General features: G+C 39.7%; 1 protein-coding gene across 4 annotated transcripts in view; it reads left to right on the forward strand.

Annotated features, from left to right (window-relative positions):
* Nucleotides 1–19308, forward strand: part of BICC1 (BicC family RNA binding protein 1) — a 333531-nt gene that overhangs the window by 181264 nt on the left and 132959 nt on the right. For all 4 annotated transcript variants that reach the window (XM_089683147.1, XM_089683149.1, XM_089683150.1 and 1 more), the window contains exon 3: nucleotides 5983–6052. In XM_089683147.1, the coding sequence (XP_089539273.1) occupies nucleotides 5983–6052 (70 nt within the window). The remainder of the gene's footprint in view (nucleotides 1–5982; nucleotides 6053–19308) is intronic.

Consider the following 19308-nt stretch of genomic DNA (forward strand, 5'->3'; position numbering starts at 1 on the left):
AATCATTCTACACAGGTCCTAATGCAATCAGGTTGGATTTATAGTGAAAAAAAGAAAATATGGAGCACATAGAGTTGGACCAACGCTCTTTCAAATGAAGCAATGGTCCTCCCAGCTCTCCCTTGGTTCAACACCCCTTGAGCATTGCTCTGATCAACAGTGTTCTGGCTTTCTGAGCAAAATGTAATTTGAGCAGTGTTCATGGGACATATGAGCCCACTGGAGAGCCAGGCCACTGTTTTGTGCTACAGAGTTGTGGTACAACTAGACTGTTTTCTTGTCAGCACAAAGTACTTTAACCCATAATGCAGCCATTAATAGTGTAACAATAACGAAAACAGCCACAGGTCACTATATATGCAGTCTGGTTGCATTATAGCAATGAATCACAAGGATCCAGTTGGGATTTTAAATGAGTTTGTGATGGCCTCTGTGTATACTTTAGCTTCAGCTTAAAATTGTCTCCTCTAGGGCTTCACTTAGCGTTGAATCTGTTTATTCCCCTTTCATTTACAGCTTTTATGTCTTTAAAATAAGTTGGGGTTTCTCACTTTGTATTAGGATTTGATTCTAAGCTTTGGTTTGGCAGAGAACTCAGCCATGAACTGGGATCAGTTTGAGGAAATACAAATTGTAGAATTCTGCAACCATTATAGCTATATTCACAAATGGTCATATAGTTCAGACTAGCTGTTTTGAATTTATTTCAAAGTCCCCTTGCTATTTATCGGATTCAGAGCTGACATGAAAGTTGAATGCAATTGGTCATGAAGGAACCAGAGAGGAGGTTACACAGCACAGCCTTCAGGATGTACTATTACATTCTTACAGACCCTAGGAGGTGCTTTTTTAATTTGGATGTAAGAAATTACACATAATGCAGGTGAATATAAATTTAGTTAAATCTCTTTGGAAACCCAAAGATCCATTCTTTTTATCTGCAGTTTTTGGCAATCCTTTTTTTATGTGATGCCTCTGCTTGGCTATTATTTTTTTGTAAGTAATACCCCAGGGTATTATCTAAAGAAAGACTAGTAGTAGAACCGAAGGCACACTGCTTTTCCAGTTTTGGATAGCGAAATGAAGGCTTATAATTCTTGTGAGTTACTTTTGGTCATCTGTGTCAATTGGAGAGATTTGCTTTCACTTCCTATTCCATAACCACATCAGGAAACCAGAGGAAATCCCTCCAAAGTGAGGGAAATCCCTGGTAGTCATCAGGGTCACCAGAACTAGTGTTTTCTTTGGAAGATTCCACTCTATTTCTCTTCTGGTGACAACCCAACATTTGGGATTTCCTTTCACTTTCACTTTTAACCACCAGGACAAATGGAGAGAGGGTGAATCTTTCTAAAGGAAACACAGACATCAATAAAAACTTAAAGGTGTTCTAATCTCTCTCCACCCTATCTAAAGGTTAAAAATAAGTGTTGTGCCTTTAGTTTTGTGTTTTCCTTTATCCATCTTCATATTTTCAATAAAACCTGTTTTTTCATTCTGGCCTCCTACTTTAGTATATTTCTTAATATTACCTGTGATTAGCCTTTCACAATATGTATGCTCTGCTTTGATCTCTTGCAAAATCCATTAGTATTTAATATCTGCCTTAAAGAGCAGGCTGATGGTCTCAAAGTGTTGGGTTAAAGGAATGCCAGACTCTCATTATTAGTTTTCACTGAGCACTAGAGTTTTAGATGTTATAATGCTATGCTATGAGCCATATGTCATCAAATTATTTGAGTTTTTTCTTATCAAATATTAAATTGCTTGGCACATCCAAGCTGCATTGAAGGATGTGGAGTGATGTCTCGGGTCTTATCAGTGGTTGTTCTTAGTACCACCTAGTTGAAATGTACTTGGTACCACATTTCACGTTTACTATGAGTGCAGAATTGACAAGCTAAATATGTTTTTACCTTTGTTCAGTGTTTGAGTAATTGATGTTGTTCTGTATTTTTCCAGTAGCACTGTATGAGAGAGCCTTCAGTTTGCTTTTTAATAATAACATTTGCATAAACAGTGTGCATATAGTAATTTTCTATCTTTCCTCAACAACTGCAGACCAGCATAGACGAGACAATATGGAGACCATAAAAATGTAATCTTTGAATAGGAACACAACTTACTAAGAAATATATCTGCAAAATGAAAGCTAAACATTGTACCGCTCTGAAGTTACTTTTCCACAACATTAAAATTTGAACAATTCAAATTTGTGGGATAACTAAAGTCCATCCATTAATCCAAATCTGTGCTCAATGTGGAAGATATCTACTTGAAAATCAAGCCTTTTCTGACACTTGGTTTACATGTAAAATCTGTATTTTTTTTTTTATAGAAAATTACTTAAAACCCCTAAGCATTATATACACTGCTCAAAAAAATTAAAGGAACACTTTTTAATCAGAGTTTAGCAGTCAATTAAACTCTGGGGATATTGATCTGGTCAGTTAAGTAACAGAGAGGGTTGTTAATCAATTTCCACTGAAATTAACAACAGGTACACTAGATGGGCAACAATGAGATGACCCCCAAAACAGGAATGGTTTTACAGGTGGAGGCCACTAACATTTTTTCCCTATTCATCTTTTCTGACTGTTTTTCACTAGTTTTGCATTTGGCTAGGGTCAGTGTCACTGCTGGTAGCATGAGGCAATACCTGGATCCTACAGAGGTTGCACAGGCTGTCCAACTCTTCCAGGATGGCTCATCAATACGTGCCATTGCCAGAAGGTTTGCTGTGTCTCCCAGCACAGTCTCAAGAGCATGGAGGAGATTCCAGGAGATGTGCAGTTACTCTAGGAGAGCTGGACAGGGCCATAGAAGGTCCTTAACCCATCAATCGGTCCGGTATCTGCTCCTTTGTGCAAGGTGGAACAGGATGAGCACTGCCAGAGCCCTACAAAATGAGTTCCAGCAGGCCACTGGTGTGAATGTCTCTGACCAAACAATCAGAAACCGACTTCATGAGGGTGACCTGAGGGCTCGACGTCCTCTAGTGGGCCTGTGTTCACTGCCTGGCACTAAAGAGCTTGATTGGCATTTGCCATTGAACACCAGAATTTACAGGTCTGCCACTGGCGCCCTGTGCTTCTCATAGATGAGCGCAGGTTCACTCTGAGCACGTGATGGATATGAAAGGGTCTGGAGAAGCCATGGAGAATGTTATGCTTCCTGTAACATCGTTCAGCATGACCGTACTGGTGGTGGGTCAGTGATGGTCTGGGGAGGCATATCCGTGGTGGGACACACAGACCTCTACAGGCTAGACAATGGCACCCTGACTGCCATTAGATATCGGGATGAAATCCTTGGACCCATTGTCAGACCCTAAGCTGGTGCAGTGGGTCCTGGGTTCCTCCTGTTGTACAACAATGCCCAGCCTCATGTGGCAAGAGTATGCAGGCAGTTCCTGGAGGATAAAGGATGATGCCATTGAATGGCCCCATGCGGAGCTCAGACATGCTCTGATCCAGAGGAAATACCCCAGGACAGTATCTGTTGTCCCATTAGGGGCATTCCCTGACGTAGTCAGGCATGCATACAAGCACGTGGGGCCATACAATCTACTGAATACCATTTTGAGTTACTGCAATGAAATTTTAGCAAAATCGACTAGCTTGCTGCATCATTTTTTCACTTTGATTTTCGGGGTGTCTTTGAATTCAGTCCTCTGTAGGTTGATAATTTTCATTTCCATCAAACAATGGGGCATCTTTACGTTCCTAACACATTATCCAGTCCATTTCAGTATAGATATCCAGCATGATATTTTTTATGTTCAGCAGTTTTTCAAACACAATTTGTTTTAAAGAAAACACACTTTTTTATTGCACAAAAAACAATGATACCCAATTGTTTGGTAAAGCATAAAAGATGATCTTTTGCTGGGTAAATAGATACCAAACATGTCACACTTTAAAATTGTGCATGCTCATGCAGTGGCAATGAACAATGTAAATTTTATTATCCATAGGCGACGCTTTAAAAGCCTTTACAGGTTACAAATTTAGATTCACACAGGAGGTCTGGTGCTAGAATAACTGCCCTCGATCTGACTTTTACGGTGTTGCCTCACATATGTGGGATGATCACTGTTTGCGCACGGGCGGGACTGACTTGTGCATTCGCCTTTGCATGTCAGCACGAGGGGGGTGGACTTTAATTTTTTTAATTAAAAAACATTTTTTTTTGCATCGTTGCTTTAATTTTTTAGCACTTTTATTCTCGCAGGGAATATAAATATCCCCTGTGATAGCAATAGGCAGTGACAGATACTTTATGGAGAGATCTGGGGTCTATTAGACCCCACATGTTTCCTCTGCCCTCTTCCCAGCAGGATTGGTGTGATCAGATGCTTTCCAAATTTTAAAATGGCGCTGTTTACAGCCGGTGAAACTGGATTTGATGAATGCTCATCACTTCCGGTTAGCTATACCATAGAGGTAATTGGAACTGTTCAGGTCTCTTCATTACATCTATGGTCAGCCCTTGGAAGTGTCGGCTAGTCACTCACGTCTCCTGGTGCAACGGGAGAGCCTGAGAGAGCCGTGGAAGGGGGTGTCCCCCCACTACTTGTAAAAGCAATCCAGTGGCTAATTAGCCACTGGATTGCTTTTACAAGAAAGCCAACAGCCTGCTCTAAAAAAAAAATACAGGGATGGTGACTGCAGCTACAGCCATCATTCCGGTATGACCACTTCATGTCAAGCTACGTACAAGTATATCACTGGCCATCAAGTGAATATCGTATCCTTGCAAGTGCATCTCCACACCATGCAAAACACTGCAGATCATGCTGTGCATCCACCATGTGGTAACTGTGCACACACTCACCAGAAACTGTTGACCCTTATACCAGAAGGTCAACCTGCGCTTGTTCCAAGGCTGTAAACATTATAGAGCACTGTAAGCATTCGATGTTCCCTGCAGCATTAGCAAAGATCCAAAAGTACTGTTCTCTGCTCTCTCCCTCTCAATAGCAAATCCACATATACCAGGAAATACTCAGTGTAGTTTATGTATTAAATTAAAAACAAGCACTGCACATGAAATTGCACTTATATTTCACTTTGCCAACAACCAGCACCAATATATACAGCTATATGGTATGCTATTGGAAGCGCTATGTAGCCAGCATGCACTCCAAAGATTGGAAGGACGTACAGGCATGTGACGTCACCAACCCACCTGAAATGATGACCAAGTACCACCTCAAGGGAGACCTACCTCCTACTATACCGTGGTAAACAATTAGATTCCTGTAGTCTATCTACATAGATATTATGGTTCAAGGGAACTATTTTGTTCTAGGTGCCAAATTTCACCAACAGATGGCAAATGAGATTTGGTATTACAACTTCTACTGAAATACTTTGTGGTTCCAAGAGGCTACTGTTCCTAAGTGGATTGGTCCTACTGAGCTAGTTTATAGGAAGTAATTCATCATAAAAAATTATACCTGTGCCATTTTAGCACATATAAAGAAACTACAGCAAAACAGAGCTTTTTAGAAATGTAATATTTGAATGAAATGATATGTTGCATGTACTTTAGGTCTAAGCAGGCACCAAATTTGGTAGGTGTGTGTGTGTGTATGTATGTATACATACACATAATGTACATACACTATCTTCTAACTCTTGTTGTGTAAAATGAATAAAATCCCATAATTCTAATTTGCATTTCTGTAGATACTTGAGTTTTATCCTGTTAATAAGAATTTATAATGGGCTGAAAAGGCCACAAATTGATTCCACATGGTGGGAAATGTCTAATATTTATGTGCTAAAATGGTCAGCTCTCTGATATTTACTAGGAAACAGATATTGGTGTCTGATCAAAGCTGTCTGCCTAATCAGATGTTTTATTAAGGCGGTTTCTTGTCCAGACTCTGAACTCTAGCTATGATGGTGAGAATTCCATATTAATCCAAAAGGGAACTATTAAATTACTAAAGATGCATTTACATTCTTTCTGCAGATTATGGAGGAAACAAATACACAGATTGCCTGGCCATCTAAACTGAAGATAGGAGCGAAGTCAAAGAAGGGTAATTATTATTTTTTCTATTACCAGTTTTGCCATCTTAAAGTACAAATAAGTGTATCTTGGTGGCATAAAATGTAAGCTTAACCAGCCAGTTGTCTACACATTTTGAACTGCTACTGTGATTAAAGTGCCAACAGCTAGAGCTGCCTAAATTATTTGCCAGCTACACTATGGAGACCCCATGAGCCCCAAACTCAGAGTGATCTTGTATGTGCCTGTATGGCATTTTTTTTTTTTTAGAGCTAATGCCTTTACAAGCATGGCATCACTCATAGGCTTCAATGGTCCAAACCAGAACAGTCTGAAAATAGGTAAGTATATTTATCTTTCTTTTGCAGGTTAGTTTGCATAGGTGTTAGGTGGGGAGGGAAACCATTTTAAAGCTAGTTAGGGTATCAAAACAGATAAAACACAGCACATAACAAAAATATCCAATTGATATGCATTAAATGTGAGTCCATTCAAACACTGTTCCGTGCTCCTATCTTCCAACCAATTTTCCCAAAGCGCCCTGTGAGAGGGGCTCAATGCACTGACGTGTTTTCTGTTTCTGGTTCTTGGCCTTACGAGTAATGTCACGTCTGGTGAGTGGAGCGTACACGAGCCAGCGGCGTTCCGGAGACAAAAAGTGACACCGCACCTCTGTTTGTCTTCTCTGCATTTTCTCTGTTTTAAACCGTGAGTGTAATTTCAACTTTTTTTTTTTTTTTTTTACGATTACAATATTACTACACTATATGAGCGTTCTGTCCCCCCTCTGGTTTACATTTTGGGAAGCGGGATTTGTCAGTAAGCTCAGTCTTACACACATCAGATTGAATTACAGATTACTTTGGGAAGGAGTCCTGGCGGTACCCAAGAGGCATACCTCACCAGAGAAAGTGTTTCTGACTCTTGTACACTAAAAGCAAATAGTCCATCTTATCTAGTGAGTGAGGAGTACATAGGGGCAGGGGTCACCAAGCACTTTCTGGAATTGTTTGAGCACCAAGACACTTCTATGTCACACCGAGCATGTTAATTTGAAGATTGGTTGGAAGATAGGAGCATATAGCACTGTTTGAATGAACTCATATTTAATGCATACTAATTGAATATTTTTGTTATGTGCTGTGTTTTATAGGTTTCGAGAGCCATAGTGTTTACCAATTGAACAGCAGCATTACCGTATATATATTTTGGAGAACGATTCAATCACGGGAGCACGGGTGAATTGTTTCTAGTTAGGGTTTGCCTGGAATTCCACTTTAAAGATTTGTTGAAACTTATGAAATATTTTAGCGAGTGGGTTGCAATACACTAAGAAACCAAAATTGGTATTTGCTGAATAGAGCAATCTAGGTTTCAGGTCCCTGGGGGTGTGAAAATTTCAGGGATCCTGATCTTGTTGAAGCCAACAAATACTTATTACCTCTGATGCCTGTGTATTAGTAACGTTTATATTTAATCAGTATATAATCTTTTGTTTTGCATGTGTATAATTTACAACACCATTTCAGATTTCATCTGTTCATGTGAATAAGGAAATGGCCTATTGCTCCAGAAGTTTGTGAATGAAAAAAAAAAATCTTAGCAATGTATGCTAAAGTACGGCTGTCATGAGAAAAAAAGTCATATACTGTCTATGCTGCTTCCTTCTGAAAATTCTAGTTGCCTGGCTTTGGCCATAATTAGTAGTTGAGTCAGACCCGAAACAAGAATGCAGCTAATGATAGCTGGAGAAAAGTCAGAATTCCTCAGCTATACAAGTGTCTCAAGATGGTGACTCAGGACATATTAAACCCAGATTATGAGCATACCATTTTCAGAAGGAGACTTCAGCAGTGCAGCCGACATTTTTTTCCATGTTCTGGAATACCTTATTCAACGTTAATGTGCACTTCTGACATTTAGGCCTCCTATGCACTTCGATGTTCAGTTATTGATCAGATCAATTGTGGTGTTTGTGATTTTCAGCATGTGCCTTATATATATCCAGTTCAGCAAATATGCCATCTCTCTGTTGCCAAGGGTCCTGGCTGAAATGTTAGATCATCAGTATGTGTTTCCATTTAGATGAATACTTCTTATTTTTAGATGCAATTCATATGAAATATTACCCATGCTATTCCTTATGTGTGTTCCCGGAAGCACAAACCCCAACAGACATATCCTCAGGCTGCAGCACGGGGAGAAAGAGGGCTCAACTGGCCACTGCCCAAATATATAACCCCCCCAAGCATGCACCACTGGCAATAAACCTCCTAATGGTTGGCCAGGGGTTATATAACCATTTTACAGTATAACTCATCATTGCTTCATATCTCCTGTCTATTGCCAAAGTTGCCATTGCCTACTGGCAGCAGTGACACTAAAATTGGGGGAAGACCAAGTGAGACTCTACAAAGTATCCTGGGAAGATTACTACCCAACAGAACTAAATCTAATTAGTCATCTTCACTTATGGCAGGGTGACTACAGGTGCATCAATGAAATCCAGTGACAGGCATTCATATTCCTTTCTCCTTGTTAAATTATCTAGGTAAATTAAAGGTGAAATCTGATTTGTAGCTATGAGAGCAATATTTATGTCTAAATTTATTTGGTCGATTTCTCATTCATCTATATCTACACTACTGTATATCTGTAGTTTCCAGACTAAATGAAGCAATTTGCCTTTTGGGCTTTATAATTGTTAATGATTCCCCAGTGTTTACTAAATCCACCAGAAGATGAAAGGCTTCTCTAAGCATGTTGGTATTTATTGAAGCCTTGGACATTAAGACTGTTTAGCTTTCATTCACGTAATTGGCAAGCTGAATTTGCATACATGTTTTCTGCTAAATCAGCTTTGCTTCATTTAAGAAGATTTATGCTTTTTTTTAAACTTAGCACCTGCTTTTGTGGTCTTGGAGCAATTCTGTCCCTAAAAAAATGTAAAGATACTATTTCTAAACTTCAAGAGTTCTGCTTTGATTTCCCTGTTTCTGCCTATGTTATCTTCTGTGGGAAATACAGTATACAGGAAACCTGTGCTCTTCTAAGATGTTTTTGGAGACCCCCTCCACTCCCTTACCCACCAAGCAGCTTGGGCCTGTCGATGTCCTACTCAAGCACAAAGTGCTTCTATTATGAAGTGTCGGAGGGAGTTTGGTATCTGCAGCCAAACCTTTTCACTTCAGTGTCCATTGAGGGACACAGAAATGTAGTAATTCATGGACATATGGCTTATATGCAGCTGCCTTCAGGAGGTGGGAATTGGCAAACAAGAAAAGAAAAGAAAAAAAAAAAAATATATATATATAGATAGATAGCATCCCACTGTAAAACTCCATTCCTAACCATCATGCTTCAGTTTTTTGCTAGTTTTCCGAGGAGGAGGGAAATTTATTTTACTCAGATCTGTTTTATAGCAACATTCTCTGTATTTGATGATTTTTCTCTTTAAAAAACTGTTTATAAAGTCGCTTGAGCTGGTTTCTACACAGCAGGCATCCTGATAGGTGTTTCCTCAGCAATAGTTAAAGGACATACACAGGCCCTCGTAGATTGAAGATTGCAGGGGCCTGCCTGAGTGTGACCTTCGGGCGCTGGGCTCTGCCTTTGGCACCTTCCAAACCTTAATGTGTTGTGTTAGCTGCAAAGTGCTCTCCAGGTCCATGTCCAGGGCAATGGACCAGCCTCTGGTGTAATCCAGTCTCGAATGGCTCCTTGTGTAGGGATGCCTCTAAAAGTGATAAATATATCCTGGTATGTGATTTTTGAATTGGAACAGGTGTATCTGAGCTGCCAATTCCTAAGTAGTAATCATCCCCATCTGACAGAACACTCAGCGTGAAAAGGTCTTTGTAACCTCCATATTAGTCAGGAAAGGGAAAAGGCCAGTGCCACAAAAATCAGCTAAAAGATACATCCGTCCTTTCCCCTCCCAAAGCACCACCCAACACATATCCTGTTACCCCCCCCCCCCTTTCCAAATCTAAGATGCCATCTGCTACTGAGGGACTGACAGCAGCACCTCGGAGCCCATGGGATGTGCCCCAACTCCTGGGTCCCAGATGCTGTGATCACACCCTCTATGGCAGCTGGCATCTTAGATTTGGGGGAGTCAGGGGGAGTCAGGAGGGTGCAATACTGGGATCAGGAGGGCAAAGTCCAGGTTCTGGGACGCTGCCCAGGCCATCCCGGGACAGCTTAGTAAAAGCATGGCTGTCCCAGCAAATCTGGTACAATTGACAAGTATAATGTAATGAAAGATTTTCCTGGGGTCCCTGGACAGTGCACAGGGGTGCCTATTAAGACAGCCCTGCAACCACATCAATAATTCATAGTGATCTGTGAATGAGAGAACTATTAGTACTGTCTGCCATTGCAGCTGATGGCTTGTAGTTCTGAATGGACTATGAAGGCCCTCATGAGCGCTGAAAGCTGCAGGGGGCTAGTGTGCAGGAGCCTGACATTGCACCCCTGATCCACTAATTACGGATGCAATTCTCAGCAGACTCCTGAAGGACAAAGTAATTAAAGCACATTTTTTTTCAAGCAAAAATATGTGCATTTATTATTTTTTTCTCAAAAGGTGGACTTAACATTTAATGTTTAATAATAAGTTTATCTAATTTTAGAGATTTTTGCATATAATTTGTAGTGTTTACAATGCCTTGAATATCCCAGCCACCTTTTTTTGTATTGTTCTGGGAGGAGTGAGCATGCAGTTTAGTGCTGTATTTTTTTTTGGAGGGGAGAGAGTTGACATTTTTGCTTAAAGGGTTAAGTGGGGGAAGTATTCCTTGTATGGGGAAATTTGCACTTTACTGACCACTACACCCCTGACTTTTGCGCTGTTTTTGTTTGTACTCCTGACTCCTACTATCCATTATCCTATGCATTCTGTGTATAACACTCCTGCTACCTGCATTCTGTGAATGACATACTCCTAACACCTGCTCTCTGTGTGTCATGCATGTACTCCTAAACTTAACACTCACTATAGCACTCTGTTACATATTCCTGATCCTTGAACATATTACATTACACACCCTGGACCCCTTCAGTCTGAGTTTATTGTCCCAAACTGGACACTGACTGCAGCACTCTTTTTTTTTTTTTTTGAAAAACTGTTTGCTCACCGAGTGACATAAAAAAAATAAAAATAAAAAAAATTAAATTTTTGGGTTCTAAGACATTTTTCCAGCAAAACATTCTGATTTTAACATGTAAACAAAAAGTGTCAGCAATGGCCTGGAGCTAAAGTGGATAATTACTACATACCTGTACTCCTCAATGAACTTCAAGGAAAGATTTTACAGTAAGCAAAAACATTATTTTTGGTTGGAGTTCCACTTTAATAATATGACATCATGATTATTTTTAAAAAGTTTATAAGTAAATATTTACTGCAGTAAGGCCTCTTGCACACTGAGAAGCTCAAAAATGTTTTTCAAGCTACAGGAGTCTTCAGAATCAAAAACACTGTTAAAAGCTGCCTATTTGCATGCACGTTAACGCATGTTCATATGCTTTCCCGCGTCTGGCATTAATGCAGTCTATTGACCAAAATTTTGGTCATCAGAATGCATTAATGCGCTTGTGTGCGTTATCGTGTGTTTTTTTTTTTTCTTTTGAGCATTTTTTTTAATGCTCAAAAGCTCCTCTCATGAATGCATAAGTGATGTTTTTTTTTTTCTGCCTGTCAACTCACCTACCACTAAACTCCTGAAAATGCCAACAGTGTCCATAGACACATGGTTAACATAGAGGGGTGTTAACACGCAGAGAAAAATAAAAGCTCAAAACTGCAGTGTATATGAGGCCTCATAGGGTTTTATAAGTAGTCCTATAATATCATGCAAGGGTTCCATAAACCTTAAAAAGCTGAAAAAAATTGTACCTAGATTTACATTTTTTTTTAAATACAGCAGACTGTTAAACATGCAAATATGCTCTATATTTCTGATGACCTAGTGGTAATCTGACATGTATGAGAATAGTAACAGCAAAATTAACTGCTACAGAGGAAAGTGATGTCACAAGCATGCCTTTGCTGTCTTGTAAATGTGCCTGTATTGCAAGACAGAATGGATATCATTGCATATCGTTTGGCAGATAAATAGTTCATGGTTATCTTTCAAACTGTGCACGTAACTGTTTGCCTGGAGTGGTTGTAAACCTCAGAAATTAAAAATGAACAAAGCATATCCCTCTATAGTGTGTATTTGTCTCAATCCAGATGACTAAGTGTCAATCCTGTCCTCTGTCTCATTCCTCAGCATTAGATACTTCTGATGAGTTTTTCTGACACCAAAAGAAAATGGTGACAGAGGAGGAACCTCCAGCAGATTGACAGCCTCAGCCTCCGTGTGAAGGGGTGTGTGTCTCTTTCCTCCAATCAGTTCTGAGCTCTCTGCACTGATGTAACTGCAGCTCCCTGCCCCTGCTTTTCAGAGCAGAGAGATCCTGTGTAAATTCTGCACTTTCTATGGATGTAGGGGACAGACTGATGTAGGGTAACCGATGCAATTTATGTAGGAGGATTTGTTTCATCTCTGTGTATCATCTGAAGTCAGTCACTTCACTGATACAACCACTTTAAAGTGGTTGTATCAGTAAAGCGCAATTAGATTTTTCTAATTTTGGTGACCTCAAATTTAAATGTGAATTTTCAAATTAGAAATTTCTTCCAAAATCTTGGGCAGTAAAGAGGTTTGATATTTACGCATGAATGTGGAAAGTCGTCTTTTGACCAGCTGTGCTTTTGTATACTTTAAGCAGAACAATGGTTTACATAGTCTTTTTATTTAAGAATTTATAGGGATGGTAATACGTTGGCTGTGTTTAATGCCATATTCTGGAATTGAGCAATCAAAATATTTCCTCTACGCCTTAATGTGAAAAGCGACAATTTAATGAGGTGAGACTTTATTGTTTTGGTGTTCATTGAGACAATCAGTTTTAGGCACATGTGGATTAAGAATTGTTCTGCATTACGCATTGTTTTAAATGGCTGTTTATACTGCAAAGTGTAATTGTTGAGAGAAGGGCTGTTTTTCACTTGTCAAGTTAATCGCAATAGGTATTTGAACATGAAAACGTGTTGTTGGTTAAGACTATAGCTGAAGTTTTTTTTGTGGGTCATCACACTTTGTGCACAGGAGAACCATTTAATTTTGGGATAGGATCTTGCTTGCCAGTTCTGCTCTAAGTACTTTTTCCAGAGACACCTCATAACTTATGCACCGATTCTCGGGAGCCTTACATCTAGAAGACTTGGGAGTGAGACCAAGGTGCACCCACGCTCTACATGCTGAGAATTTTATATTTTCCAGTAAGCTTTTCTTTCTCAATGTTTGTTTTGCTTAAACTACTCTTGACACCTACTGACAGTGGAAGCAGCCATGTAACATGAAACTTTATACCTTAGGCTGACCAATACACCTACAGGTTTTAGCTAGTGATGCGATCTATTTAAATGTTGGAAGTAGGACATGGGTAACGTGTTGTTACAGCTGTGACTGATAACAAGTATGAGGTCTGTTGAAAAGCGAGGAAAAGAAAACAGTCTTTTTATTCTACTTACACCAATGCCTATTTGAGTCAGGGCTGATATGAATACCTGGTAATTGGGTGATCATTTGTACTGTAAACAGATCTTGTGATAAACTCTAAAAGATGGTGTATGGCAGTAAATAATCAAAACAAAGCCTTGAATTGCATTAAGGGAAGTGTATCTACCTGTTTGAGTTTTTCATCCAGGCATAGCTGTGGTGAACCATTCCTTTCTTGTTGGTGATCTAGGAATCCCTTGTGTTTTTCTGTTTGAGATGGTAGGACAGGAATAAAGCGGAGTACACACTATAAGAAAATCGGAAGAAAAATGATGTACGTGGAAAGATTGGTCGATTATATGTTAATTAGTATAGTGCTTTCGGCAGCCAATTCCCAATCGTTGGATGCCAAAAAAAAAAAGGTGCAAGCTAAATAAAATTTATTATACGTAATGATAACATTCAATTTTCCCTCGATGAGTACAGTAATTGTAAGGATATAATTGAATAGAATAAATTGCGCATGATCAGAAGCAAAGAACAACCTGGAAGAAGGTGGCAATGAACATAGAAATTCTACGCAAGAAAGAATGTTTGCCTTTTTCAGTTAATTTTTGTACAAGTTAATACCACTGTTGGTTACATCATAATATGCATCTTCGTGGATAATTGGACTATCGTTCGTCCCATTTTCTCGTAGTGTGTACCCCACTTTACTCTCCAGCTCCAGGTTCCATGCTGTTTCTCACCTACTGAAAGTCTGTTGTATCGTAGTATCTACTAAGTAAGGTTGGGCTATTGAGCAGAGCCATCAGTCAGAATCAAACCTGCCTTAAAAAGTTTGAATTTGGTGAGGTTACCCAAATAGGTTTAGGAGGCAGATCAGCTTCCACACATGTGCAAGCAGTCTAGAATGCATAGAATTCAAGTTAGACTGGCTCTAGGCTACCACAAAAGTTAAAATATATTCCCCACTATCTTATATGCCTGTACATGAAAATTAATATATATTTACCATAATAACATCTATAAGACTTTGGTCAATAGACATCTGCTGCTCCTTCATTCTGGTCTCTAGAGTGGGCTCCAACAACACTGCCACATCAAACATTGACGTGAGAGCACTGTTTATCTCTACATTTCCCAGCATGCAGTGAACGAATGGATAAAAAGCTAAATGCAGTGTAATGACCCAACAGACTACAGAGTTTATATTTATGATGGCCTGGGCTCACATGAAGAGTTTGGAGGACAATGGGGGTCATTGAACCTGGAAATGACGCAGTGCCAAATATAAAACCATAACAGAGAAAATCTGTACAAGATTTACAAAATAAAATGGAGCTAGCTTTTAAGGTCAGTTGGATGGTAGTTCTGACTAGCACAATCGCAGTGTTTTCCTGGACAGTATTTTAGTTCACTGACAGTTTTCAGTTGATTTGTGGAATTGCTTTTGTTCACTCAGCTGTGTGATTTAATTCACATGTGTTTAAAGGCAATACGCTTAGAAGCCTATTCATTTTAAATGGGCCACAAGGCACCAAAGGTGCTGTTATGTTTTTTTAACCTACCAGTATAAAAACACCTACTGTTACCATTTGCCCTCCAGAGAATTTCTTGCCTTCCTAACCAGGCCATTTTTTGCATTATGGCACTTTGTTGCTTTAACTGACAATTGCACGGTCCTGCAACGCTGCAGCCAAATTAAATTTACGTCCTTTTTGTCCCCACGAATAGAGATTTCTTTTGGTGGTATTTGATCGCCTGTGCGTTTTTTAATCTTTTGCTCTATACAAAAAAAAACAATATTTTTGACTTTTTGCTATTAATCATGTCCAGTAACAAAATGTTAAAAATAAGTTTGTCATAAATTTAGGCCAAAATGTATTCTGCTACATGTCTTTGATGGAAAAAAAAAAATATCCCAATACATCTAAATTAATTGGTTTACGTGAAAGTTATACCATTTACAAATGGCGTTATATATACTGTCATTATACATGCCTTGTGTGTGCCCCCTACCTGGAACTGCAAAATCACGTGTATTTTGCATACCCGTGTCGCCCTGTAGCAGTACTTCTGCAATAGGGCGGACGGGAAGCGGCTAATCTGGTTTTAAATAATGTGATAGGTTATAGCATCTTTAAAGTGGTTGTCAAGCTTCTTTAATTAAAATAACAAACATGTCATACTTACCTGCTCTGTGCAGTGGTTTTGCACAGAATATCCCTGATCCTCCCTTTTCAGGTCCCCTGACAGGCTCCTGCCCCTCCTTCCCTCCTGCTGAGTGTCCTCAGAGGAAGCTGCTTGCTCTGGGGGCACTTGTTCATGCTTGCTCCCAAGCCGGCTCTGTGTGTCCATGAGACATACAGAGCACTGCCCAGCTTCCACCCCCCTTCCTGCCTCACTGGCTGTGATTGACAACAGGTGGAGCCAATGGCTCCCACTGCTGTGTTGCAGCCAATGAGCATAGAGAGACCAGGGAGAGCCAACGCTCTCGTGCACCGCGCTGGATCACAATCGGGCTCAGGTAAGTATTGGGGGGTAAAAAACCTTTAGCCTTTAGAACCACTATAAGTGTGGAAAAATACTTCTCTTTCTTCCAGGCAGGTTTTCTTTGTGAACTTGACAATGTCAAACAATCTGCTGTGGAGGACTGGTATTCCTATGTAAAAGTCTCCATGTATGGACCAGTGGATAGACCAAGCCTTGCTGCTATCGCACACGACTGGTGTAGTCCAAATATGACTGTAAAAACAAAAGGAGAGAGCACAGGTCTAGCGCATTATCCCAAAAAACTTATTAAAATGTAAATAAATTCATCCTCTCAAACAATGTGACAAAGCTCATAACCGGTAGCAGTCGCCTAGTGCAATGTGCGGTAGAACACAAAGAACCTTAAATGCCTGAGAGGTGCTATCTAGGGACTAAGGCAAGGCTGAAGCGTTTCGAGGGTAACTCTCTTCCTCGGAGCCAAAAGAACAGGATCCTCTCTCAGGGTCTTTTGGGTTCTACCGCACACTGCAGTGACTGCTACCTGTTATGCGCTTTGTCACATATTGTTTGTGAGTATGAATTTATTTGCATTTTTAATAAAAGTATTTTGGGATAATGCGCTAGGCCAGTGCGCTCTCCTTTTGTTTATAAAGGTTTTGTTTTTTTTGTGGACTGCCTTCAGTTCAAGGTAGAAAGCACTGCTCTTATGTACTGTTACATTGTCTCTTTTTACGTACCTACATAAATGAATACATATTTTACATACTGACATTAGTTTTGATTTATGGCTTATTTATACACAACTGTGATAACATGGGTCGATCAATTTGCATTGTAATATTGTGTGTGTATGCTTGAATCAGTGATATTTCTTGACAGCATCATCACATTTAAGGTCCAAGTAAACACTGACTGAAACTGCAACCAAACTTTTTTTTTTTTCCTTTTAGCCACTCTGGATAAACTGGATGGGTCCTGTCTTTTGTAATGACTTGCAGACGACCCACTAATAAATATGTTCCTGCATATTTCTATGACTTTCTAGCTTTTAAATATGACAGCAAAGCTGTAACATAGCCTCACAGTTCCTTTATTGCCTCTTTAGTGCATAGTTTGACATTTTCGCACCTTACTTGGCTGCAGTAGGATTGCTGTGCATGTATCATTCACACGTGTTGTTTGGCCCCTGCATGTTGTTAAAGAATTTGACAAGTGAACTAACAGACTTCATGCTAGAGGAATCATTCTAACTGGATGCTTTTTTTTCCTATTGGCTATGAATTTGACAAGCTGTGTTTGTTGGTTTTAAAACCTCCAAAGTTTTCTTTGTAATGTTGAATTGCTTTCCTGTTTATTTTTTGCCACCAGAATTTGTTCAGGAGTAGATTATATAAATGTCAGACCTTTCATAATAATTGACAAATGAAGTGTGTTTTATTGGTAATCACATTGTATCTCATGTAAGTATGAAAAGCCAAATCATTTTGTTTGAGATAAGTCTGGAAGGGTTGATACCTGCGTATGGTTTGGGAATATGTTGCTATACTTCCCTTACTGGAAATGATCTCTGGGATGGGAAGTGAGGGCAAATCCTTTCCAAGGGGACACTGAGAGTCAATTGATGCCTTGCCTTAGCAGATTAGTAACATGTTAGAATCTCTCTTACCTCGTGAGGAGAAAAAAAAAAAGTAAACCCTGATAGTTTCTTATAAAAGCACTAAAAACATATGGGATCATCTATCTGTACCTCAAATACCTCGCTGCTTTGTGGTAGGTACTCTACACAATCTTTATTTCATTCCATGAAACCTCCTTTATTACCCATAAAACTAGCCAGCTGTGCACTACCAATGCTGGACAACTCTTTAAAAACCTGCTCATGAAACACCTCCTCACACTCATAGGCATTCCTGGTCATGATCATTAGTTGATTAAATCAGAAATCAAAATTAAAACCATGTATGCTAGAAAATGTATATTTCTTGCTATAAATGCAACAATCATAACTACTTTGAAAACAAAGTAGCGTTTTCAAACGTGCTACACATTCTACGCAATAATTCGCATCTTCTACCCCCTCAATTAAAATATATTCACTCAAAAGAATAGGTTAATTCTTCCAATAGAAATTGATTATTTTGAAAATGAAATCTGGGGACACTTTATTGACCATGACCACTTTTAACCACACCCCTAATTTTCAACATGAACTCAAACATTTGGTCACAGACTTTTTGAATAAGAGACAGACATTCAAAGTATATATAAAATAAACATATTTCAAATAAGAGGCACAGAGATAAGTACCTTGAAGGTACCAAAAAGAAAAATGTGATGCATAGTGCGGCATTAGCTAAAGTCATGGAGGTTGTTGAGCTCAGAGATCGCTACTTTGTAATACAGAGTTTAGATATCAGGAGTAAGAAATGCAGAGTTCAGGAGCTGAGCTGCTGCATGGCTATCATATCTATCTATTCCGCAAGATTTGTGACTGGCAGCTGTTCATGGCAGCTGTGTGTGGACATGTTGATGAAATGCATGGTGGGGGGCAGCTGTGATCTGCTTTCTTAGGACTCTGGTACCTCCAGCACCACTCACACACATCTATCCAAATGGGCACTTGGCTGCAAAGCTGCTGTCCTACACATAATGCATTAGTCCTTGCCCAGCCTTGGGCTCATACGGTAATTGCAGGGGGTTAAGGCACTCACTTATATGGTTGTTCTCAATGTGCTCAATCCGCTTGGCTAGGATAATGCTGTGGAACCTGTAACCCCTGAAGAAGCAGGCTTTCGAGAAGGAGGCAGTGGAAATACTTGTCATCATGGAGTGCTCCTTGAGATTCTAGTCTAAGGTTCCTGATGCACATTTCATGACCTTAACCTCTCTTCCTCAGGACCCCTTAGGATGTTGTTATAGTGGTAGCTTTCTCAGTGATTAGGTCAGTGATGTCTCACAGTGAATAGTTGTACATAGATACACTCACTTATATGGTTGTTCTCAATGTGCTCAATCCGCTTGGCCAGCATAATGCTGTGGATCCTGTAACCCCTGAAGAAGCAGGCTTTGGAGAAGGAGGCAGTGGAAATACTTGTCATCATGGAGTGCTCCTTGAGATTCTAGTCTAAGGTTCCTGATGCACATTTCATGACCTTAACCTCTCTTCCTCAGGACCCCTTAGGATGTTGTTATAGTGGTAGCTTTCTCAGTGATTAGGTCAGTGATGTCTCACAGTGAA

The sequence above is a fragment of the Staurois parvus genome, unplaced genomic scaffold (genome assembly GCF_062004578.1).
Source record: "Staurois parvus isolate SC_StPar_1 unplaced genomic scaffold, SC_StPar_1.0 ptg000303l, whole genome shotgun sequence".
In the NCBI taxonomy this organism is placed as follows: Eukaryota; Metazoa; Chordata; class Amphibia; order Anura; family Ranidae; genus Staurois; species Staurois parvus.